The sequence below is a fragment of the Columba livia genome, chromosome 4, assembly GCF_036013475.1.
Source record: "Columba livia isolate bColLiv1 breed racing homer chromosome 4, bColLiv1.pat.W.v2, whole genome shotgun sequence".
Classification (NCBI taxonomy): Eukaryota; Metazoa; Chordata; class Aves; order Columbiformes; family Columbidae; genus Columba; species Columba livia.
The window spans coordinates 16,752,926-16,779,305 of NC_088605.1; the positions used below are offsets into that span (position 1 = coordinate 16,752,926).

The 26,380-nt window shown below is 39.2% G+C and overlaps 1 protein-coding gene across 17 annotated transcripts in view; it reads right to left on the reverse strand.

Annotated features, from left to right (window-relative positions):
* LDB2 (LIM domain binding 2) overlaps nt 1-26,380 on the reverse strand; it is a 379,784-nt gene that overhangs the window by 120,854 nt on the left and 232,550 nt on the right. For all 17 annotated transcript variants that reach the window (XM_021286127.2, XM_065060621.1, XM_065060620.1 and 14 more), the window contains one exon: nt 18,678-18,780. In XM_021286127.2, coding sequence (XP_021141802.1) covers nt 18,678-18,780 — 103 coding nt within the window. The remainder of the gene's footprint in view (nt 1-18,677; nt 18,781-26,380) is intronic.

A 26,380-nucleotide genomic window follows, 5' to 3' on the forward strand; every position in this document is an offset into this window, starting at 1 on the left:
AATACGGAGCCTCAAGTACATCTTAGAGATGAACACACAACAATAAATACTTGGGATCTGTTCTCCTCCTACCTCTTTCTCCAGTGTTTACCCCACTGGCTGACATTACAAACTCTTACAATCCTTCATTCTCCACTGTACCAAGTGTCCCTCAGGGTCTCAGGTCCCATTTTCCCGGTCATCCCCAGCAGTGACCCTTCATCTCCAGCTACAAGAACAATTTCCTCCTGTGGTAGGGTCCCTGCTGACTCTTTTAATGCACTGTAGAGAAAGGGATGAAGTGGCAGGTAATAGGAGCTTGGAGGAGCTCACATTTCCAAGTAATGAAGAAACAAGAATAGGAAAACTCTTCCAAACTGTGCAGACTTTGTAGACCATGACACTTCCTGAGATTCTAAAATGTGGCATCTTTCTAATTCCAAAAGAAACTTTTCTGCCTATAGAGACATAGCACTGATGGACACCTGGGTCCCACTAAACTTAAAAGAAATAGCACGGTCTGACCCAATTTCAAACAAAAGGCAGGTGGTCTTCAGTAGAATTCTGCATAGCAATGCATTGCTATTCGAACAGGGAAGGAAGGTCCTGACTGAATCTTGTAGGAAATTTCTTGCTTTGACCCAAATTAGAAAAAAAATCTCAAACCTAGAGAAATCCAAATACCTTCTAACAAATGGCTCAGTTGGGTGGGATGAATCAGTTAAGTGGTATTTCCAAAGCATTTCAGGGATCCTTGGAACTCTAAGCATAGAAGTGTGCAGTGAGGGGAAGGCAGGCTCAACCCACGCCTGTGAATGCTCCTGAACAGGAAAACTGGCTGGTTCTGCCTTCCAAGACGCATGGAGCAGTCACTAGAGCCAACTCAGCTTCCACCCACATGGGACTTAGTAGCCACAGAGGCAGCAGAGAGGCACTTCTGGATGTCACGTCGCACAGCACGATGCACTGGCAGCTTAGGAGCTGCTCAGGGTAATGAGCCCTTCCCAGGGGGGATCCCACAGGCCAGAGCCCCTTCCCACCCTCTCCCACCTTCATGTTCTCAGATTGTGCAGAAGGTCAGGGTGTGAAACCGTGTAAGGGACCTGAGCACTCAACTGCCACACAAAGTCAAAAAAGAACTGAAAATATCATGTTTAGTAAAAGCAAAGGAGAACTTTGAACCACCACTACCCCTCTGCCCTGTGCCTTTTTTGTTTTTTTTGAGTAGAAAATTGGACTTTTATACTCTGCAGCATGTGTAGAGCACTGGGTGGAGAACTCTGATATGATATACCTTTAGCAAAGCATCTTATGACCTTTCAGCCATCCGGAACTAATTTTCATTGCACTTTTGGCAATAGATAAAATTGGGTTGATTTCAAATAAAAGGATGCTCTCATGTGGTCCATGGGAAAACAAATAAGAGCTTGAGTCATTCCTGGCATGTCTTGAGGAATTCAAGGCATCAGATTTAATAGTCTATATTAAATGTATTATCCCTGAAATAACTTCTGGCACTTTTGAAGCACCTGAGAAAATACTGTGGATTGGAAACTTGAGGAAGATCATCTTTACTGCCACTGCAATTGTAAATAGTAATGATGGCAGACAGATGAAAGCTTTTCTGCTGTTTTGAAAAAGAAATGCATTACAGAAATCATAAAAGCATCTTCAGCGACAGCAAAGGAATCTATACAAAAGCTCTGTAAGAATAAACAGGATATTAGCGGAGATTCATTACTGCTGTCTTTATAGATGTCTATATTTCAGGTAGTTCAGCAACAGGATAAACCTCATTGTTCCTGTTCCCAGTGAGCACGAGGCATTTAAGATGTGAAAAAGGAAGTTAGATTTATTCTGGAGGAAGAAAAATAAGAAAATGTAACTTTTAAGAAAGATTTCCACTGATCTAAGCCTGTCAAGTACTCTCAGCAATCCCACCAAACAGGTCTGAGCTACATTTGAAATATCAAAGAAAGGAAGAAACTTCCTTTTGAGGGTTTGTAGCCATTCTCACATCATCCAAGGAAACTTTTACATGTTTTGTTAAAGGATTCTTGTGTTATCTGCCATCTTTGCAACATGAACCACATCTCTCTCTAGCCTGAAAAGTATGTGAGGATTTAAAAATGTGACATATATTGTTCTTTTTTAATTTTAACAAAGTTAGAGAAGAAGTGGACAGGCAAAAAAAACAAAAAAACAAACCAACAACCACATACTCTTTAGTTTGTACTGAGACAGTGAGACTGGAAGTTCTTGCCATTTATGTAGCAGTGGGCAGAACTTATCCAAACACAGGCAATTAAGTATGGCACAATTTGAAGCATAGTAGAGATAAGAAATGGAAAAAGAGAGTGGCAAATGATGCAGAGGGAATCTGAGAAGGAGCTGCTTACTTCAGTCCAGAAAATCTGAAACTCTTCTTAAATTTCCAGACCAATATTTTGATGAAGAGTGTTGGAGCTCTGCCACGAATTAATGAGCAGATTATTTTTCTTTAAAAGATAGAGAGCTAGCTGGACACTGGCTTAACAAGGTAATTATCAAATGAAAGAGAACCACTGTCCTGCTGTGAACCTGCATAAAGACTCTCATAATTACTCATGTTTCAGCCTATCTTTGTTTTAGAAGAACCATGCATTTAATATTTTTTGCATAAAATACATTCAGATACTTTGTCTGAAATAGTAGGTTTACTCATATGTAATCAATCAAATATTATCTTCCCTAAACTGCTATTCAAATAGGACATTTTACCAAATTGCCAGAAACCTGGGAACACTAATAATTATTTTTGAAAAAGCAAAAGTTTAAGGGTGATGAGTAAGTTTCATAAAGGATGGTGAGACGCTAAATACATAGCACAATGTTTTTAACAGTGATTTTTCTTTTCCTCAAATGGCTGTATATAATGGCAGTCATAGATATATGAACAAGAAGTTTACATGAACACTTGTAAAATGCTGTAAGTTTTCTCTGCCTGTGAAAATTTTGGTCTTTACCCCTTTGCCTCACGCTTGCATAGATAAGGAATATAAGCGTAAACCAAAAGCACCATTTTGCCCAAAAACTGTTGGCTTGAATATAATGAATATATTAGGATGCAATTTTCTCATTACTTCCTTTATAACTAAAACTAGCTAGACATGTCAAATAGCACCTTTCATAAAGTAAAATAGTGACAGAAATAATAGGCCGCGTAAAGAAGGAAAAGACATAAGTGCCTGAAAAGTTTGTGAAAAAAAAAATCTATGATGATCTTCAGTGAGAAGGAAAATGGGATGGGAACCTGTACAGGAAAAGATGTACGTGCTATCAGAATGCAGCTCTCTGATCCCAGTTCCAGCTCTTTTTCTCTAATGTTAGAACTGTTTCAAAATTTCCTGGTAAAGGACTCATGGTTGTCCCTTTCAATCCTGCTGACTTTTGCTTGCAAACGCAGAGCACACAGAAGAAGTATAGTTTAGATCCTATCAACAGGTCAAGAGAAATGTGTCACAGTCTGGTGAGTAGATGTATCATTTTCCTAAGGACAAATTATAAACGCTGTGCAATTGCAATAACCCTTACTTTAAAAAAAAAGAAGTAACAGAAGTGGAATACTCAAGTAGAAAGATGTGCAAGCCAGAAAATTATCACATGCCAATATTACCTCATTAAAGCCTTGCTTAAAAATGGGTTTTCATGCTCTGTGTAAATAATACTTTTTGTTTATTTTCTCTGCATATTAACTAGCACTTTCAGCAGATACTAAAATGTCTTTAAATAATCATTCAGCTTAAACAGAATGAATGATTACCTCATGATATGTTGTACAAAAAAATCCACAAAATCAAAAAATGACACTCCTTTCTAGAAGGAGATCTAAATGCTGGGTCAATCCTTTGTCTCCATGTCCTGGTTTTGTCCAGTATAGAGCTAATTTTCTTCCTAGTAGCTGGTATAGTGCTGTGTTTTGGATTTAGAATGAGAATAATGTTGATAATACACTGATGTTTTAGTTGTTGCTAAGTAGTGCTCAAGGACTATTCAGCTTCTCACACCCTCACAGGTGCACCAGAAGCTATGAGGAGGCACAGGTGGGACAGCTGACCCCAGCTGACAAAAGGGATATTCCATCATGCTCCGTATAAAAGCTGGGAGAAGAAGGAGGAAGAGGGGATTTTCAGAGTGATGGTGTTTGTCTTCCCAAGTATCATTACGCGTGATGGAGCCCTTTCCTGGAGATGGCTCAACACCTTCCTGCCCATGGGAAGTAGGGAATTAATTCCTTGTTTTGCTTTGCTTGCATGCGTGGCTTTTGCTTTACTTATTAAACTGTCTTTATCTCAACCCATGAGCTTCCTCACTTTTACCCTTCTGATTATCTCCCTCCCTCATCCCACTGGTGAGAAGTGAGTGAGTGGCTGCGTGGTGCTTAGTTGCCCACTGGGGTTAAACCACACAACACTCCAGAAGTAGTAGTTTTGTCATGATGAAGGCAAGGAGAGGGCTGGTCCTTGCAAACTGTCTCACAGGACACTTGATTTTCACTTGTATCAGGGTGCACTAGTGGTGGCCAGGTCCAGAGGATGCTCTGCTCTGTGTACTTGCATTCCAGCTCTCACTGACCACTTCAGCTGAGAAGCTACACTGACCTCATTAGTGTTTATAAATATGTAAAGGGTGAATGTCAGGAGGATGGAGCCAGGCTTTTCTCAGTGACAACCAATGATAAGACAACGGGCAATGGGTGCAAACTGGAACACAGGAGATTCCACTTAAATATGAGAAGAAACTACTTCTCAGTGAGGGTGACAGAGCACTGGAACAGGCTGCCCAGGGCAGGCTGTGGAATCTCCTCCTCTGGAGACATTCAAAACCTGCCCGGATGCCTTCCTGTGTAACCTTATCCAGGTGTTCCTGCTCTGGCAGGCGGATTGGACCAGATGATCCTTTGAGTTCCCTTCCAATCCCTAACATTCTGTGATTCTGTGATTTTCTCTGCTAGCTAATTTTTCCCATGGATGTCACTTTCATTCCTCATACATTTTTTGTGTGCTGTGGGTGACCAATTCCCTGATCAGAATGACCAAGTCCACATCCCTGGGTTTAGTATAGCAGTGACTTGCCAAAGAGAAGCAGGCATTCATCCTAATTCTAGCAGTTGCAGCAAAAGCTTCACCAAAAGTTAATGTTGCACTGCAGTCTGCTCAGAGCCAGGCGATGTTCAAATTGGAGCTGACAGCACAATCTTAATCCTGCTTCCCTGCTCATCTGTATTGCAATAGTACAGACTGTAATTACACGATCACATAGATTTGCACAAATGAATTTGATAGTATACAAATTTACTACAATCTAGATATACATTTGCACCTTTCTACATTCAAGAGGCATATCAAGGCGTATTAATACTAATTTGAAGTCATGGCAGTCCACAATATTTCTAATGACATATTGGTTACATTCTTTTGAAAAAGTTATTGTTAGGAACAGCTAAAGTTATATTTATTATATCTGAGCTCTACACTGTAGAATCACACCACCAGAATCTAAATGGGTCTTTTATCTTTGTTACCATTAAAGAGAATTGATGGGGGAAAAGAAGCTTCAGTAGAAGGCATTTGGGGATTAAAGTATGCCAAGAGCACGCACGACCCCATTCCTGAAGGATGGGGATCCATATAGCATTTTAGGACTGTCAGTTGGGCTAATTGCTTGACCCAACACAGGGGAAGTGAGTCTAGAGCAGAAGAACCCAACTACTGCTGAGCCTGGCTGCCAGCTTGCCCCGAGGGAGGTCAGCAGCACTGGTGGGGGAGCAGAGACACCACTGAAGAGCAAGGCTGCAGACCTCACAAGGACTGAAATCAGTGGAAGGAGTGGGAAGCAGCATGCTGAATAGTCTACCTTCTTCACTTCTCTAGAAGACAAAAAAGTCAAGCTGGTGTTTGGGGAAGATGAATTGCCATCAGACCAGAGAAGAGCATTATCATAGGAACACGATCAGTCTGGAGATCTAGAATAGACTCTTACAGGACTAACATGCTTTTTTGTGGAAGCGAGAGAGACAAGCAAAGGGTTAGTCCCTCTATGCTATAAATGATATGAAAAGTAAAATGAAACCAACTTTTTTACCCAGGATGCCAGGCATGACACCTGGCAGGATGCTTCATGAAGGCGTTATCACAAAGGGGTTCCTTCTCCAGAGCCAAATTCACACTCACTTTCTAGCTCACTTGAAGACCACTTTTCTGAAGTCGGTGGCCAAATTGCCCCACTTTGGTCTGTACTATGAAGAGGTCTCCAAACTCAGCAACTGGATTCCCGTCATGAGAGGGGAATCAGACGAACTCCAGGAATGCCCCTAATATGCTCCAGCCATCAACAGGCATTTAGTTCACTAAGCTGGACTGGACCTAGTCCAAAGTAAACCTCTGCAAAACATGTTTGGTGTGGACATCATGTCCTCAACACCTCTTCGGATCCTCTCCCACTGCACTGCACTGCTTGCTAATGTTGATGCAGCCTCCATCTACTAGCACAACAGATTATAACCTTAAAGAAATGCCCCTGAGTGCTAGCAGTACAAACTCTGCTTTGCTGCAGGTGGTTGGAGATGCCAGATCACCAAGTTGCAATGTATTGTCCAGACGCTTTCCTTTCTATTTACTTGAGCACCTTCTCCCTGCCATAATACAGCTCTCCAGTTGTACCCAAATTCGCATTACAGATTGTGCACATTTTATGAAGCTAAGTTAAACTCTTCTCTCAGTATAAGATACCCTCTATTTCATTTTATTCTAAAACTACTAACCAGGTCAATCAATTTAGTTGTACATGCATGAAGAAGACAAGCAGAATATTGATAGAAACAGTGTGGAAAGGGCAGATACTTCTTTGTTTTTCAACTTGATAAACGTTTTCTTGGTGCAAGGCCACGTTCTAGTTCAACATTCCTTTGCCTACACTTTTTTTATCTTTTTCTTCTTCTTCTTCTTCTTTTTTTTTTTTTTTTTTTTAAATAACCATGACCTGGAGCATCCCTTTGGATTACAGAATTTGATGCATAGCCAGCCATGCATGTGCAACTGTCCCTGAGAGCCAAGCCTCAGCAGAAAAGCTGGTGTGCATACAATCTTGAAACAAAAATAGCTGTCAAATCAAAGCTAATTTGCCACAAAAGAGAGCACTGATCCTCAGTTAGGGAATACCCAGCTAGTTTGAGTTCAGGATCGCTTATAAAAAATCATAGGAATTTTATAAAACAAAAGTGTATTTTTAATCTCTCTAGTCTCATTTAATAATGGGTTAACTGATTTTCCTTATGGATGAAATGCTGGGGGGAGGGAAGGAACAAGTATAGATAATATCAGTTCTTGAAAGACAAAAAATTTTTAAAGTCTCTGAGCAACTAAAAGAGGGGAGGGAAACACAAACAGTTATACAGCAGACTGTTGTTTTCACATGCGCCACCAAAAATATGTTAGTTTAATGCTCCCTGGACCAGGGTTTCATTTTACCTCATTTTAGTGAATTAAATCATGTACTACAAAGGAATTTGGATCTGAATGAAAGGAACAAGATTGATATCAGGATGAAAAGTAATGCCCTATTAATTCAGGTCCAGACATTAAAGACAAAAATAAAATTGAATTACACAGTATTCTAATATTTCTGGACTAGATAAGATTGTATATAAAAGCCTTATTCATAGCCAAATGGAGAAGGGAGCAGTAATGGATTTTTAAAAGATACAACAAAATGGTCAGCATCTACTTTCAGGCACCCAGTGAACTGCACAGATGATGTTGACTCTATGGCTGCTGCTGAACAGACAGCTGTCCATGGGCGCTTCTCTGCACACATTCCTCCACTGCATCCAAAATGGTAAACTTCTAACATTAGCCTGGGTCTCAGATGAATAGCAGCTGCTTCAAGCTGAATGGTATGAAAAAGGTGGCACTGGTAATGAGGGAATAGCACTTGCAAGAGCCTGTAGTCAAGGTGCAAGCCCCTTTGGCTGGAGGAACACCCTTACAGGCAGTTCTGTCTGGGGCAGAGGTATGGCAGGCACACCCCCCAGACACCTGCCCAGTGATAAGCTGCAGGTGATAGTGCCCTTGAGAAAGAAACTTTTCTGAACCAGTGAATGATGATCCACGTCTTGGCTGGGTGGCAGCAGTGAAGCAGAGCTACACAGCAAAAGCACAAGGTTGCAGGTAACTCCATGTGCTGCAGCGTTATGTCCTCAGCGGCCCAGGCCATCTCTCGCGCATCAGAGCTACCCTGTACTCCTCTTGGCTTTCCCATACAATATCAAATCAAAGTACCACCACTCACTTTCAATGACTTGGGGCCAAGATTATTCAAAAAAAAGCAGCTCTGGAATACTGGACGTGCATTAGCACTTCTTCATGTGCAGGCAGAGCTGGGCACCAAACAATGTCCTTCAGGTGACAGGACAGTAGTTCAGTAGAAAAGTAGTTTGAACTCCACAAAACCAAAAGAATATCACAAATCTGAATCATTCTGTTCCAAATCCAACACCTATTCCTATAAACTGTCCTCTCTGATGTAAACTTTTAATATTATCTATATCTTGGCTGCATTTGTCTACAGAAATCCTAAACAAATACTCCACAGAACCCACTTCTCTGAGAAAACGAGAGACGAAACAAGAAGTACAAGGTACTGCTTACATTGCTATATGCACCAGAATGAACTTAAAATACTATGGTATAAAACTTGTATGGATCAGAATAGTGGAACAGCAAAATGTCAGCAACATTTTAAAGGTAATATAATTTGGAGTGCAGAATTCAATAGGATAAAGAACGATAGCCACTGTATAATATCTCAGGCTTCTCATACACAGCAGACTTTTTAAAAGTCATGACTACATTAATTCAAGGAAACTTCCAATATGGAATTGGGAACAGTATCTCAGTGTCCAGAGTCAGCTTTTGGCTCTATTTCTACTAATCATGGTGCTGCAGCTGACCCAGTTTAAACATATTTCTATAAAGATTTCATAATTTTTGGTGATGTTGCATATTGTATTCTCCTAAGCCATTTAAAAAGATTGCACTACGATAAATAACTAGTGCCTAAAAATGAGGTGCATCATGTGGAACAGCATTACTGCATCATTGAAATACAATGTAAAATTATTAATGTTTTATTTGTGTAATAAATGCAAACATGCACATTTGTTTAACAAAACCAATAATATATTAGGATGCACGTTTGCATAGTTGACTGTGTTCTGTTTGTGTATGTATACCTGTCAGCGAGATTAGATCTGTGGGTAAAGGACATATTTTGCAGTGATTTCTTTTATTATCTGAACTTAAAAATTATAATCTGCAGCTGCAAGCCTGGTGCTGCTGTTGTGCTAGAGCTGTGGGGTCTGCAGCATCACCACCTGCATTGTTAAGTGTATGTGCACAATATAGAACTTTGAAATGATTATGAAGTTATTGTAACATACATAAAGCTCCCAGACCCATTAGGATTGATATTCTGATTCACCTACACCTGAGGATTCAAAAAGGGAAGAAAAAAGTCTGACAGTCCACTGTTTAGTTATTCAGTGCTCTATAAAAGGAAATTTGTTTCTAATACCTTCAGGCAATCTGTCTGCTCCAAAGTATTATAGTTTATAGTGGCTGGGAGTAAAAGTACTGTACTTAGTTAAATGCCTCTCCTTGGTCTAGAAACGAGATGACAATATGAAAATATGCTCTGCCACAAGGTTTACAGTTTTTTATGATTTCAGTTAGGTAATTCATTAGGTGGGGTGTTTCACTTCTGAAAAAGAAACAACATAAATTTAATAAAAGAAAATAAATAAACCAAAAAATGCAGAAGAAAAATATGTCATGACTTCTAAGGGAAAGATACATAAAATTCTAGGTTTGGATAAATATTTTTTTGATAAATATTCAGACTTAGTCTTGTTTCTTACAGGAACTCTGTAAATATGTTAGAACATATTTTTTGCAAGAACATAATATATATTATCTTAAAAATCACCTGATAATTTTAAAAGCTGAAATAATAACAAGAAAATATTTCAACCTCATATTGAAAATATTTTGAAATACCTTAGAACAGCAACATTTTCATTTCTCAGTTTACTGCCAGTTATTCAGTACTGACCAGTGCTTCATAACTGCCATCACACTATACAAAGAAAGAAACAATTTACCTGAAGTTTGTAATAGTGAAAAGTTTGATGTTAAAAGCTATTCATTTCTATTATTTTGCATGGATTTCCACCATTTTATTAACCTGGTCTCCAGCAGAGAGAAAGAACTGAATGTTACATAATTTGGACCAAATGGGTGAACAAAAGCCCACCATAACAAAGGGATTATTTGTATTGAGCAGGGAAAAAGCCCATAAATCACTGCGGTTGCCTCATGTTAATTTTGCCTTTATTCTTCCTGCTCTCTGAATGGACCCTGGATTCCTGTAATGTATCATGTCCTATTATATTATGATTTCTCCCAAATAGGGCTTATCACTTAATGTGTTTATACAGCAGCAGAATCAATCTGATTGACTGAGATTTCAGTGTGCCTTTGCAATTAGAGGCTAGATATAATTGTGCAATACGCATATTAGGAGTTTAGTAGCCTTTTTCCAAGTGTCACTTTACAGACATTGGGTCTCCAACACTGGTTCATATAACATGCTTAGTAACAAGCAGAAGAGATTTGAGATATCTGAGACCTTGTACTTAGTTGTAAGATATTTGAAAAAGAGGTTGATAGGACAGCTTTCGTGATAAAACTTTCCATGGAGTACCTAACTGAGGTTGTATGGGTACGGATGTGCACACACACGTTGCACACAGATGGCACTACACAGCAAAGAAGCTCTTTTGTATTGTCAAGGTATCAATAACTCAGAAGCACTGGAACATTGTGCTAACAAGCCTGAAGCAGACAGAGGTGAAGGTCTAATTCAGATCTGCTAATCACAAATCAGGAACCAGAAAGAATTACTCCTTCAGCGTCTGTCATTAATACGGAGAAAAAGAAAAAATGCAAGCTATGAAGGGAAGCGGTGGAAGGTTTGTGTGGGAAGTCTTGCATAGCCAGCAGTATTTGAAAAACATTATTCATATTGCTAAAAATTAGAAGTAGTGGGGTGTTCTTAATCACAAATGTTTAGCAACCAAGATGAGAAAAATCATTCCAGAACTTGTTATGATAAAGGGAACAGGGGTTGAATGCTGGCACTTGCTTTGGGACTTCGGGGAATCCAAGATGCCAGTCAGACAGAGCCCCTTGGCTGATAGAGGCTCCACAGCCTCCCCAGAGAATCTGTTCCAGCACCTTGTTTTTCTTATCAGTAGGAACTAACCTCTCAATATACTTCCAACATGCAATTTAAGACCAGCATATTTTCTCCTGATCATCATGGATATGGACACAGACCACATGCCTTTCCTAGATAGGTCCTGTTATTATATCCAATTTTCCCCTCTCCTTTTTTTCCCATGCCTTCTCTTCTGTAGGCTGACCAACTTAAATTCTTTCATTTTTCTTAGTAAGTCTTATTTTTCAAGACTTTTGCTCTCCTCTGGACATTTTCCAATCAGACCACATGTTTCTGTACAAATGCCATCCAAAACACACATTCAGTACAGACAAAGAAAAGGCAATCCCAATCAGTAGGAGAGATACAGCTGGTACTTCAAAATACTGGATTCGCCCAAGCTCAACTGACTGGGACAGAATACAAATAAAACTAAGCATGAAAATTAAGAATCTGTTAAACAAACTTGATAAGATATACAAAAGCCACATATACTGAGAAAGAAAACAACTTTGGCAAAAAACTTAGGAGAAAAATGTAGGCAAGGAAAAAACCCTGACAATTACAATGTATATGGAATGTAAAAGCAAAGAGGAATAAAAGGAAAGCTTTCTGTAATAACACATTATGAAAGATGAAATATTAGAACAAGATGCTGAAGGTGGCAGTGAAAGATCCATGAATGTATGGAGTAGAGAAAATAAGAAAGACCTTGAATTTTATTTAAAACTTGATTCAATTTGGAAACAGAAAATTTATTAACATCAATATATAAAAAGCTCTTTTGTTCTACTTTTGAAAAGCATGTTGATCTTGAGATCAGATGTGCTTCCTAGTCCATCAATAGCTAAGAATGATTTTACATAGTATCTCTTAAGAGTAAATGTTTTAAAATTAGCAGTTCTAAGAATTTATTTTGCATGTTTCTATCTAGTGTATAAGACAATAATTAAAACAAATAAACCACTGAAGGAATTTTAAAAAAAAACACTACTGTTGTGCTGATATTTAAGAAGGGATACTATACAGTCAGATAACTGTATACATAATAGACTTGCTTGATATCGATCCAGACAAAATAGTGAAAAAAATTATACAGCATTTAACTGATGAAGATTGAAGTGAAAGGGATGTAATTAATACCAGTCAACATGCATTTATGTAAAATAGGTCTTGTCAAACAAATCTCATTTTATTCTTTGATGAGCTTAAGGAAGTTTGCATGCTAAACATAAGTGCATAGGTATAATACACTTAGACACCTGTAACACATCTGACTTACTATTGCATTGCTTATATTTTACTAAAAATTAGTAATATACAGTTTTAATAAAACATATGTAAAATGGATTGAGAACTCCTTAAAACACCAATTTTAAGAAGTAATTATCAATTAGAAATCATTAACCGGGGGCGTGGAGGTGTTAGTGGTGATCCGTAGGCACTTGCAGAGCACTTACACCTGTTTTTAACGAAAAGTTCATCTATGTTCTGAAATTAAATTTGAAAGTATTGCCAAGAAATTCTGAAGAAAAAGAGACTAGAAGAGTGGTATATAAGGACGAAGACAGGCAGTTGCACAGAATTATCTGTCTCACTTACTAAGCTAGGCCAATTTACTGTGTTGTACCTGAATGCTCGAATCATGTTTAATGACTGGGATGTCTTTGGCAAAAAAATAAAAGAAAAAAGAAAGCATGTTCCTGAAAAGACTACAGTCTGTTTCTCTTGGCAAATTTAATTTTCTCTGTAAGACTAACGTGAAAGAAGCCAGAACATGGTTTTATAGAAACCTGGGGTGATAATGTAGCGTGCTAGCCTCTCAAAACCAACTTTTTGACAATAGTTAAGCAAGAGGGTAATGTGTAGCAATCTTTCCCTGTTCATTCCCAAACTGTGTTCCCTGCTTGTAAGAAATGCCCACCAGACACAGCTTTCCACCATTACACCTGCAGAAGTTATCCAACAAAGGGCTGTAAAATTACCTGTGTAGAACAGGTTATAAACAAGCACAAAGGCAGAATGAATCTGTTGCAGCTCACTTGCTCTGTATCCACTTAATAATTTGTGGTAAAGTATAAGATACAGCTATGCAATATATTCTAAAGAAACTTAGATAAGCTCTTTAAAGCTGATGATTTTACCATTTTGTCCAAAGTTCACTGTACTCTGAAGCTGTTACCCAGAAAACTGTACCTCTAACTTTCCTGTTATCAAAAAAATTTAAAAAATAAGAAAAATCAAGCAGGGTTCATGCACCAAATAGAGAAAATTAACAATAAGCGCATAAAATGCAAAGCATGGTATAGTTATATTCTACATTCCAAACACCAACTGTAACAGCAATTATAACACAAAATGCATATTCAATTATCAGCTACAGATTCAGAGCAACAATAAAACTGAAATCACTGTATTTTTCTAGGGATACACGGAGCAGAAGAACTCAACTTGTTCCTTGTGAAATTTCTGCTGTGTAACATTATGCAATGCCATATACAATCAGGTGATGGAAGTCCATTAAAAATTCTCAATACGTTCTTCATCTATAGGCTTAAACAAATCCATTTTGATGAATCTGTCACATCTACTACAAGCGAAATGTTTTTGTAGCTACATATGTGATAGCTCACGCTTTCGCTTCCTCACAGTATATAGTTCCTCCATGAACAGAAAGCGTTTAGTGAACAGAATAGAAATGTAGACAAGCTCTAATTTTCTGTACAGTGGCAACTGCATCCATTACACGTTACAGTGTCACTTTGCTCTGAAAGAGTTAACTTCCTAGCTCCTATTCTCTGCAGTGCTGCATAAACACTGCACATTATTCTCACTGAGCATGCTTCATCTTTCCTGTCTCCAGTCTTGGGCTGTCAATCACCTGTCAGTCCCTACCACATCAGCACAGTGCGCATCACCAGGCTGTCAGCACAGCAGCTGATGAGACTCTGCTAAGAGCTGTCAATCAAACTTGTTTCTCTTATCTGTTCGGGAAATATTTTGTCTCTAAGAAACAAAAAGCCTGGGCAACAATGGATCAGAGTCTAGTATTTACTCTTTTACAGGGATAGAAGGCTCTTAACAGGAAACGAGTATGTTTTATCCACAAACAGGAAAAAAAAAGGTCTGCCTCATTAGGCATATTTTCTTTTTTGGTTTTGTTTAAAACCTATTTATTTCTTGACCCAATAAATCAGGGAATAATAAATTAAAGTACTTTTTTTTTTGTTCTCTTTGTAAAATCGATTTTATGTGTTTACTTAGTTTCTGTTGAACATAATTCAATGGAGTTTAAAACAGGTAGCATGTCTGCTTTTGGGAATCTTTCCCTGTCTCTAGGCATTGGAATGTGTGAGCCTTCTCTCCATCTCACTGTAGCCAAAAAGCCAAGCTAGAAAAAACACACTTAATTTACATCTTTGCAACATTAAAATATATCTTTATTTTCTGTACCATTTCTCATTAAAACTCAGTTTGAACATAGAATTTAATAACATGAGTGAGCTTCATAGATAATAGCAGACCAAAAGAATAGCTGAGGGGTATATAAGCAAGCAAGAGAAAAACATACATTTTCAGTGGATGTTTGAAAGAAGATAGTATCTTCTTTCTGGAATGCTGTACCAGGAAGGAAAAATTGCAGAAGCTAAAGTTCTCGTATATACTTAAAATAGTGCAGAAAGACAACAAGAGCTGCAAGGTGGGCTCAGCAGCAATTTCAGGTCTGACATACAATTTTTGCATGAAATGTTGAGCTGGGCTTTCAAGTGCACGTCTTTCTGGGGCAGAATAATGTTCTGCAAAGATAACTGGTCTAGGTCTAACAAACCTGGCAATCAAATTAATTAGCACTGGTGAATCACTGAACTAACAGACCTTTACTCTTTCCAGGCCATAACTAAGGATCTTTACATGCTGTGCCACACAGATAGAGAGGCACATTTAAAGCCAGCTCGAGTATCAGTACACTGTGCTATCTTGTGCCAAGTAAAGTAAACATAACCCAGTGACTTAAAATCCCAGCCTCAACCCATATCTATTTTTCCCTACAAATTAAAGAATCACAGAGTGGATAGTCGAGCAGAAACCTTGCACACCCAACAGTGAGAGTAGCAAAGGGAAGAAAATGCTTTTCTCAGTATGGAGATGAGTGCTGTAAATCACAGTAATGTGAAAGGCAGGCCTAAAAATATTTGGTGTTATTCATAAAGTTTCATTTTGGGGCTGTGAAACTAAATAAGCAGCCTAGTTTTCTGAGATTAAAAAAAAGAAGAGTTTAAAAGCCTTTCAGTTTCTTGGACAGAGCTGTATATTAAAAATTAAAAGATATGGGAGGCAAGCAAAAGTAGTGTTTTTTTTTAAATCTTGTACATTTACACAAGCAATGATTTACAGGCCTGATCCACATGCTCTGAGCATTTCTGTTGGCTGTTGGATTTGGCTGTCCAGGTAAGAGCAGGGGGCAGAGAGAGCCAGCTGGGAAAAAGGCTGCAATATGAAACCCATAGAAAGGAAAAGTTTAAAGCAAGTGGTGAAAGAAACCACAGAGGGGCTTGGGGATGGCAGTCAAAATTAGAGAAGAGCAGAAGAGAAAATGTACATTTCAGCAGCCTCCCACAATGGTCCTGGGGGCTTTGAAGAAGGAACCTGGGGCAAAACACCATGTTCCTCCTTGTCTACGGTGGGTGGTTTAAAGCAAGATCCAGATAGTCCCTGAAAACAAAGAGGGAAAAGGACTGGGAGTCATCATAGCCCAGAGAAAACTTGTGGCCATGGACAACAAAAAAAACATTTGTCCTTCCCCACCACACACACCCCCACAAGACTTTTTCTGGAATTTATTTGCTCCAGAAGAGAATATTTTAGTCCCCAAAGGAGGGAAATAATTTCCCAAAGGAAAGAAAATAAGGTGGCAGCCACAACTGATGTTGGAGATGTAAACAAATCTCTCACAGGCTGATGCAAGACAAAGGTAGGCAATTTGGAGCTGAATCCTGGAGCAAAGGCAAGAGGTCGGCATCTTTCAGCACTTTCAACTCTCTAAATGCCTTCTCAATGATGCCTGCTTCTCTTTTCTAGGGCCTAATCTTGGTTCCTTCCATTACTGTTTGTACCTGGCAAGAGTAAGAGCAAACAATTTGTCTCCTCTTCCCTCTCAGCCAGCTCCCATGTTTTTAATGCCCGCGACATATTAATGAGCATTCACGCTGGGCAAGGAGGCAGCTGGCTGGCTGGGGACAGCGTGGATAGAGACCTGGCACTTCCGTTTCATCTCTTCCAGAACGATACACTTGGTGCTGCCACCACTCGGCATGCTCTGGCTCTTCTAAAAGGAGCCCCAACCCACTGGCCAGTGATTTCACTTGTTGCTTGGAATAAAGGTACTGAGTGACATCATGGTCTTTGGGAGATGCCATGACCCTCCATAGTCATAACGGAGCACACACGCAGCTTGGGCAGGCAAAATGAAGACCTCGATCAGGTCTCTGTGCTCAGTGACGACCTGCTACAAGTAGAAGCAATTTTTTTTGGACCCAAAAGGGAGCAGACTGCTCTGTTCTCAACTCTTGCACATGTTTTTGGACACAAACTTCCCAGGTAGGAAGAGGGAGTTGCTCTTAACACACAACCTCCACTCTGTGCCCTCCTCAAGCAACACTGGAGATGTCCCCTAGCAGGGACTTGGATAACCTGGCACCTCCCAGACTGTTCTCAAAGCCTGCTCAGGTGGCAATGGATGTCCCAGGCTGAAACAGCTCAAGCATGCACTTTAGAGTACCATTATACAAAAGTACTGCTCATGTAAGAAAGAAACACAAATACTGTAGTTCAGGATTACGTAAATGTCTACAAACAAGGGAAAGGAAGCGTGAATGAACAGAAAGAGCCCTACATGCTGAGCTTTAATTCCAGATGCTGAGAATAACACCACCAAAAGCAACAACAGTTTGTGCAGAGAACAGAACTTGAAATCAGAGGAAGAATCCCGTGCACTAGTGGCTTTTAGAAACATGCCCACGGTAATTTGATCTTTCAATCACGCTTATCAACAACAATCCTAAGAATCACAGTATTGTCCCATACCAAACTTGCCCAGTTACAGATAGCACAACCATTATCAAGCATTTGTGACAACAGGAATATTTCACTCTTTGACAAATTCTTTCATATGTAGCCCTGTTTTCCAGAAACACAACTCCCTCTGATCTAACTGGACATTAATTGCTTTTTTGCTGATGTATCTGCGCCTTCTGGACTGATAACACAACCAGCAAATCTGATATCTGACAAGTTGACTCAACCTAATCAGGACAGATCAGCTGTTACTAACATTGCTATAGGCTGTAATTTGAGGACCTTTACAGAGTTATCACTTGCTTTGAAAGGCAAGAAACTGTAATTCTGTCAACACTAATCCCAGAACGTGCGTTCAAAGTGGTTGTTATTTTTTCTCCAGGAGAAGGTAACACTTGTCAAATAAATACCTGAGATAATTGATAAAAGGAATTAGAAGTATGTGATACGCTGACAATCAGTCACTCTCACGAAAAAGAAGAACCTCGCAAGATTCAGAACATTAAACAGAGAGCAGAAGCTGCCACTATGAAGCAGGGGTCACTCTGAATGGAGTGAAACAATTGGCAATGCAGCTTTTCAATGTTTATTTATCTCTCTGTTGCTTAATGCTAAAGCTGAGTGAATTATTCACCTCAAACAATTTGTTCAATGAATTTTACCCCTTTTTCCTGCTCAGCATATGTGGGCAACAGATACCAATGCCATCAGATTTATTCACTGCTTCACTTTTATTCAAGCTCCTCTTTAGTGCTTGAGTGAGAGTGTTCTAGACTTGCACTGCTGTTCAGACAACATCTAGGGCAGGTCCTCAATGTGTGCAAACAGCACAGATCCACATAACAGATGGAATAATTATTATCTACACTGACAAGGATATAGTTTTTGGTATTTTTTTTTTTCTGATCCCTGTTTAAATCTGGAGCCCTTTGAGCAACAATACTGAAATTTCCTACAAAGTTCCCTTTCTGTGAACATCTTTGCCCACAAGACTCAACACTCAAATACTTGCGGACACCAAATTAACAAAGACTGAGAGCACAGCCAAAGCAAATTAATTAAAAAATTCCAAACATTATATTGTGTTATTTGCCCTGCTCCACTAGGAAATAATTTATTTTCATGTAACAAAATTTAGAGGAATTCCACACAAAATGCAAAAGGATTCCCAACCCATGTAATTCTTTAATGGAACTTGATGGTCACTGAATACAAACAAGCGACTTTGTCTTTGACAGGGTTGCATCTGTCTCTTACAGTGCTTCAAAACTCAGGCTTAAAATTAGAACAAAAAATATATCTCTTACTGTATCGCTTTGGTCCATCTTCCAAACAAAATGAAAGGGTTAAGGTTGCATCATCTTCAAAAAATTCAGTTGCAAAGGCATCCCACCAGAGGTTGTCACTATCCTAGGAAGCAACAGATCATTCACTTAACAGGAGGCAAAATGAAAATATGTTCATCCTTTGTAAAAGAAATTCAGCAGGATCACACATAGTTTGCACTTCTTCATCTATGATTTTGAGGTGTAGATATCTATATGATATTTCAAACTATTTTTCCTAGATAAGGTTCTACTTCTAATTTAAGAAAAAAGCTAAAAAGCTTATTACACAATAAACTGTCTTTCCTTTTATTGAGCACACTATAGAAAAACTTTTACTCTCGTAAATATATTTGTTTCTTTAAATGCAAATAAAGTGATTATTACTTTTCCCCTCCTTTCTTGGGCTGTGTATCTCAACTGCTTAGTCCTAATAATGAAAAAAATTCAGTACTTTATTCTATAATGCTACATAACCTGATTATCAGCATGAGTTGACAAGAAAGTTATTTAGAACCTAAATATAATAGCCATTCCACTCCAATGCATTTAATATAAATATAATGCTACTGCAGGTTAATTAAATGTAATTGTTGTGAGAAATCTTTACTTTTCAGTCTGATACATGAAGTGAAAACAATATTTTAAGATGAACTGTGTATACTTAGACTTACAGTAATATGCATAGCTGAAACACAGCAATTGTCCATGCAGTGTGCAATGTAAAGCATATACCGATACACCACTATGGGTGGTCTGTTGACTTTGGCAATTGAACCAGGTATTGTTAGAGCTGGGTGATCAACAACAGGCACCCAAACCTCCATGTCTAGCACGTGTGCAAGTGGGCCAGCTTGCAAGGGTTTTCACAGAAGTCAGGCAACAACAGAGTCCGCCAACTGTTTCGTTTAAAAGCTACAGATATATTTAATAGCAGATTTTAAATTTTTGGTGCAGTCTATTCTGCTCCTTTGAGGTCCTGAGATTTAAATCACCTGTAGCACACAGGATGAGCAACAAAGCTGTAAATACATTTCTGAAGAAGCCCCAGTCACACTCCTCAGAGCCACTTTACCCCACTCACAGCAGCTGCCTTCCCAGTGTGCAAGGCCAGGTTAATTCAGCATAGTGAGCACGGAGTACCTCTTAATGCCTGAGCAATATGTAACTATGCCAGAATACATTTGTTACCTTCACAGGAAAAAAAAACTCCAACCCTGTGATAAAATGCCAATTTAAGACAAAACATGCATCTGTCTTATTCATTATATGTACACATACAGAGAAATAATTATCTGGGTTTTTCAGTTCTGCTCCTTTTTTTTCCTGAAGAGGTTACTATTGGATTTCACTCCAAACTGCTGAGCAGGGTATCTTTCCTGCCTCACAACTTCACTTTGCTTTTTGCCCGACATCCAACGGAGAAATGGTAAGGAGAGGTTTTATATTCCAGCTCGTACCAGAGACCCCTGAGATACTTCCTGGCTGGGTCAGAGCCTGTAATTCACCTTCTTGCCAAGGCTCATCCTGTGCTGCAGGACAACGAGTGGCACGGCCCTGTGGTACTTGCTCAAAAATCAGTCACACAAAGGGATATCAAAACTGTCTCTGTGTCTTAGATATCTCTTGTCTTGGAGAGCTGCTGCTCTTTCCTCTCTTTGCTGGTGTAAACCTGATGAGTGTTTCCATGTGCAAACATCACTGGATAGACTAGTCAAGTAACCACAACAGTAAGTACAGAATATACATTCAGGTTCAACAGAAGCCCAGCAAATGCACCTCTGCACACCAGGCCTTCACTGGAGACAGCCTGCTGGGTGACATTATAAGCCCATAAAAGATTGTATTGTCTAACAAGTCATTACATGCCAGCACTCTGCCATTTGCCAAAAGAGGGGCTGCAGTATTGTTTAACTGGAATACTTTGGACACACTTATGACAGGGAAGTGAGAGGGAAGGGAAGAATCTAAGCATCCCATGTTTGCAGCTCTTGGTAACTCAGTAGCTGAGTGTCACTGGAGCTACTCACGCAACATCCAATGACATGGAAGGCAAAAGGGGAGCACCACACAGTCAGAATGCAAATGCACATGGGAAAGACAGAGAAGAGCAGGGCAAGTGCGGGGCCTCACCTCAAAACCACACATATTTGCACTCATTCTTGCTTCCAAGAAGTCTGAAGGCAAGGATAATATAGAGACTGAATTACTGTGGATTCCCTCCCTGGAGAGATGAAGTATCCAGGCTCTGTCACAGTTTGAATACTGTCCAAGGTCTTTATCTTAGGCTTTTGCATATTTTATGTCAGGAAGAAAGAAAACCAGAAAATGTAACACCCCACCCACAAAAAGAACCCAAACCTTAATAGAATATATAAATCGTCTGTCAAGCTCTGATAGTCTCTGCTGATTAATTCTCTGCTCCACCCTTGTCACAGGTGGGCCCAACTACTCTCACAGCCAAATAGCGAACAAAACCAAATGAGGTGTCCCCCAGCCAGGCTGAAAAAGGATCCAGTTATTAAAAAAATAATAACAATAAAAAAAAGAATAAAATTACCCCCTTTTTCTTGCAAAAAGGGGATGGTGAAGGCAAGGCTGCCCCCAGGCATCTTTAACTTATGCTCTGACAGGTTACGGGGGATTTTGCCAGAGTAATTATTTTTCTATTCAACAATAATGAGAAATTACCATGGCAACCTCCCTTTCACGTAGTGCACTCACACACTCAAACATTGAAATAATGGCCTAAACATAACAAAAAAATTTATACTTTAAAAATATTTTGTATTAAAATAAACTTAAGGAATGGGTCAAAGGAGAGAAGAGGGCAGAGACAGGCAGTGAGTTGGGTCAGAAGTGAAGATGCCATGCTGCTGTAGCCAGCTACCCAAGCAGCAAAACGTCTTCTGCCACGATTGTCATTGTTCCCTCTGATCCTCTCCACCCCCGGTATTATTTGTAATTTGAAGCATGGCTCAACTCTGAATAGGGTCTCCAAGTAAATGGAAGCCTAGGGTTTCAATATTTTTTCCTGACTCTGATTTCTTTGGCAAATGTAATCAGATTTTAAGTACAATGATGTTCTTTTTCCCCCTCCATCTAATAGTCCCACATGTTCACTGTGTGATCTGAGAGTCAAGCTGTGTTCTTCTTTACACCTTACACACTTACATGATTAAGAGTCTGCAAGCCAAATGCGGCTTTTTTACTTGCCTGTGATGGTGATTGCTGAACCAAAATAGATCTTGGAACTGGAATATATGGCCAACTGAGCCTATGGCATTTTCTTCAAATTATTTTATTTTCATTTAATGACTTGGAAGGTAGAATGGAGTTCATGTAAAAAGTCAGTACATGAAACCATGCTCGAGAGAGGATGCAGACACCTTGCAGGACAGAACTGGAATTCAAAATTATTTTGATAGATTGCAGCAATGATTTGAAATGAAGATGAAATTCAATAAAGTGAAGTGACAAAAGCACAAATACAGAATGGGAAATAACTGGCTAAGCAGTACTGTAGAAAATGGTCCAGATCATAAAGAAAATATGTCAACAATCTGCTGCTCTTGCAAATAAGGGAAATGTCTTAGATACAATTCCCTTCCACTCCAGCAAACACATCACTGGAAAGACTTCAACTGGAACAGTCCATCCACTTTTGGAGTACTGTGGTCAGGTCTGGGCCACCCACCCTTAAAGAATTTAACAGAGAACAACAGGAATCATTGAGTTCAAATACACAAGCCAAAAAAAAACCCCAAACATCCAACCCCAAAAGACTCAGGAAGCAAGACAGAAGGACCTAGTTGTGTTTAGGATAAGGCAGAAAAAGTTCACAAGGAATGTGAAAACAGTCTTCAACCATATTAAGAGATTGCAATAAAGAATGATCACTTGTCCTCTGTGGCTAACAAGGATAGAAGAAGTAATCATTCTCTCAGTTTTCTGCCATCACAGGTTAAGTGGTTTAATTCCATTACAGATTTCTGGGCCAGTGTTAAGCAGAGGGGAAAGGGCTGCAGAGCACAGCTCCTGTGTTCCTGAGAAGGGGGGTGCTGAGGTCCTGCTGCCCACGAGCCTCAGCAGAGCTGCCCCATCACAGAATCACAGAACCACAGAATGTCAGGGATTGGAAGTAACCTCAAAAGATCATCCAGTCCAATCCCCCTGCCAGAGCAGGAACACCCAGATGAGGTTACACAGGAAGGCGTCCAGGCAGGTCAGGCATCATGGCAGCTCTGCGGCTCGGACCCAGCAACATGCGGACTTTTGTTTTCTCCCTCACATCACTTTTGGCTGCACACATATAACAGGTGTAAATAGCATATTAAAAAGAAAGTCATAGAAACAAATAAATGAGATTCTGAATGCATACAGGAAATACATCTGTTCTGAAATGGGGTATTTTTAATATAATCACTTTTCAGGGAAGAACTGAACCTTAAACGTCAACCTATGTGGCTTGGCATTGCACAAGGCAAAAATAAAAAGAGATAGTGCCCTTGGGAGCTTACATTTTCCTTCTGGCACTTGCAACCCTTCCCTATTGACACTTACTATTTTCAGAACTCTATACATCCACACTCCTGTTGGCAACATACGAGCTTCTCGTATTCTTTCAAGTTAACGTTGTGTGAGGAAACTGCTGTCTCCCAAAGGAGAGAATAGTATTCCTGCTTTCCTTCCATTCCCAGCAAATCAAACTACACTTGAGCTTTTAAAGTGCAGTTCAAGATAAGATTTTGCCATTAAATACACCTGTAAAAACTGCACAGCCATTACGAATTATGAAACTCACAAGATAAGTATCATAAAAAAATTCTAACACTAATGTTTATACTCAGAGCACACTGACAGACCATTAAAAATAAAATTCCTGAATACAAGTAACCAGTGAATTTTCTCATTAAATTTAAATTAGTGAGGTTTAATTTAAACATATTTAAGGTTCTGACATAAATTTCACAGGAGTAACAAATTAACAGGGATCTATATATCTTAATGTTATACATTTGGACATTTGAGTACTGATTTGTAGGTCTGGCCCTGCAATTCACAGTGTTTTTATGATCTGGCACGGGATTCTTTTGCTATTTATATAAATCCTACATGGAATACTGATATTCTGAGTCTTAAATTGATTTTCTCGGAAACAGTATGAACAGAGTGAAAGACTGGAATACCCATATTCAGTATATAGGTGAGAAACCCATATAGTCAAATGGCTGCCACCATACAGGTACAAGAAGGTGCACACCTATCTGACATTCAGAGCATCTTTGCTCGCCATATCTGGTACCTTATGCAGTTATTAAAAGCACCTGAAGAAGAGGACCAATCTGGGTGCCCAGAGCTAGTTTGTAAGGACCACTCCCATTGCTTTTGCATTTGTTATTCTGTCTCATTTATTTTATCTATCTGAAACATAAAGCATGTTTTATGCAGCATTAATCATACCTTTAATCTCACAGCTAGTGGTATTTTACAGAATCTCCAGCTCCCCTCCCCCTGCCAGGAATGCCCAACTCCATTGCTTCCATTTGTTATTTCACACGTATTCACAGTTTCAATGGTGTTGCTTGCTTTTATTTCACTTACTAGTGTGGCTGCATGCCATCTCTCAAACAATGTGTAGTAAAACTGGCAGAAAGATTTTAAGACTTGGCTTTGGTCATATGTAGTTTTCTGTTCCATTATATACTCACAACTTCTTGCCAAAACTCTGCTCAATGCCCAAAACATATCAGTTTCTTCAGCTTACTCAATAATTAATTAAATTATTGTTTACATTCCACTTTGGAACTTATCTTCATGTGTACAGCGAAGAAATAACACCAAGTTTCTGTTTTATTAAGAAGGCAGAATATAGTCATGCAACAAATCCCCACTGTGATACCACCTCAGAGAGGCTGACTGGGGTGCAAAATGGGGGCAATGTCTCTGCTTCTCATGTAAATCCGGAGGAACTTTAAGAATCCAATGGAATGACAGAGAAAAGCTCAAAACGGAGATCTACTCTTATAGATCCTATTTTTATTGCCTATAAACCACTATACTATAAGGCAACAAAATACGGGGGGCAGGGGGAAGCAATAACAGCCCATTTTCTGAATGGGGACATGTGAAAATCAAACATTAATTATTTGATTTAAGATAAAAATGGGAGAAACAAACAAAAAGACAGAGACTTTGCAAAATATGCAAAATTTTTCATGCCATTGGTGTGCTCTGAACTCTGGGAGGTGGGAATCAGCATCACTACAGCAAAACAACTATACTGTAATGATACTGACCATACCGCTCAGCTTTGCAGGTACAGGTCTTTGAGACAGTGCCACTTGAGACTCTCAGTCAGCAAGTCTACACTGGGCAATTACACCAGGGGTTCAGATGAACTGAAACATGTTGCGATTGATATGAGGAAGAGAAATATTTTTGATACGTTTAGAAGGATGGTTGACCTCTTCCTTGTTATTTGGCTGCTAACGTAGGCCTGAATTAGAGACGTTTTGTTAGAGTAGTTGTGGTAACTGCTCAGTACACTGGCATATAGCGAGACCAGTCTACGTGCAGCTACAAAAGCACAGTTGTTCTGTTACATCTAAGCCACCCCATTTTTCCATCTACACAGGTGCTACAAGTATATCAAGTTGAATATCCTTTTAAAATTGGAGTCATTAGAATGACAGAGATTTTCTAACTTAAGTTATCAGGAAAGGATAAGACAGAGAGCTATCTAGTTCAGTCTAAGAATCAAAGATGAATGCCTGGTCTCAAACCTATTATTTGTCATTGTTTAAATTTTACTGAAGCTTGTGGACAAAAGAGAAATGAATCCTGAAATATTCACTCTGTACATGTTTCACTATTCACCTACAGCGAACAGACACAGGCTACAGAGTCTAATACTGCATTGCAAGCACTACAGAGGAGAAGGAGTTAATTTATGTGTCATTTCACCTGCTTCCTTAATTTGAATTCATTATTTCCACTCCTGGAACTTGTGCACAAGAATGAATAGGAGAAAGGGGAAAAAAGAGTAATGAAGCTGGGCTCAAGACGTATTCCACTACCAACTCCTTATATCCAGCATGGCATCATCCTTGATATTTCACAGCAATATTACCAATAACTAGCAGAAGATGCTCTTTTGTCCTTTTTAAGTATATGGGATAAGATTGCAGTTGGTCTCTATGGGTAAGACCTATATTCTGGCTGTGTGAACAAAAAGACTGGGTATTAACAACTAAATCGTGTGCAGTTTTCAACAGACACTTCCATCCATAGCATAGTCTGTTTGGATGTGGTATATACACACTGCATACTAAATCCATAGTCAAAGCTGTTTTAAATTTGAACCCTCTTTTCAAAGAGGCATGAGGATGTCTCCAGCTGGGTGGGAACAGTAACGGATTTTCTTAGTAGCATTTTCCACCCATAATCATTGTAGTCAAATCACAGACTTGAGTTTTGTGTTTACAAAAATGAATCATGGTTACACTTCTCTATTCAACCACAGAATACACCACAGCCTCAAGCCTTTGAGAATGGTTTATAGAGATGGAATATTAAGTGTGTCTATTACCTATTGTAGTGTCATCAGTAATGTGAATGTTCTTGCTTATTCTGACATTTTGACCTGGTACAATATTGACAACATTTCAATACTGCAATGGGAA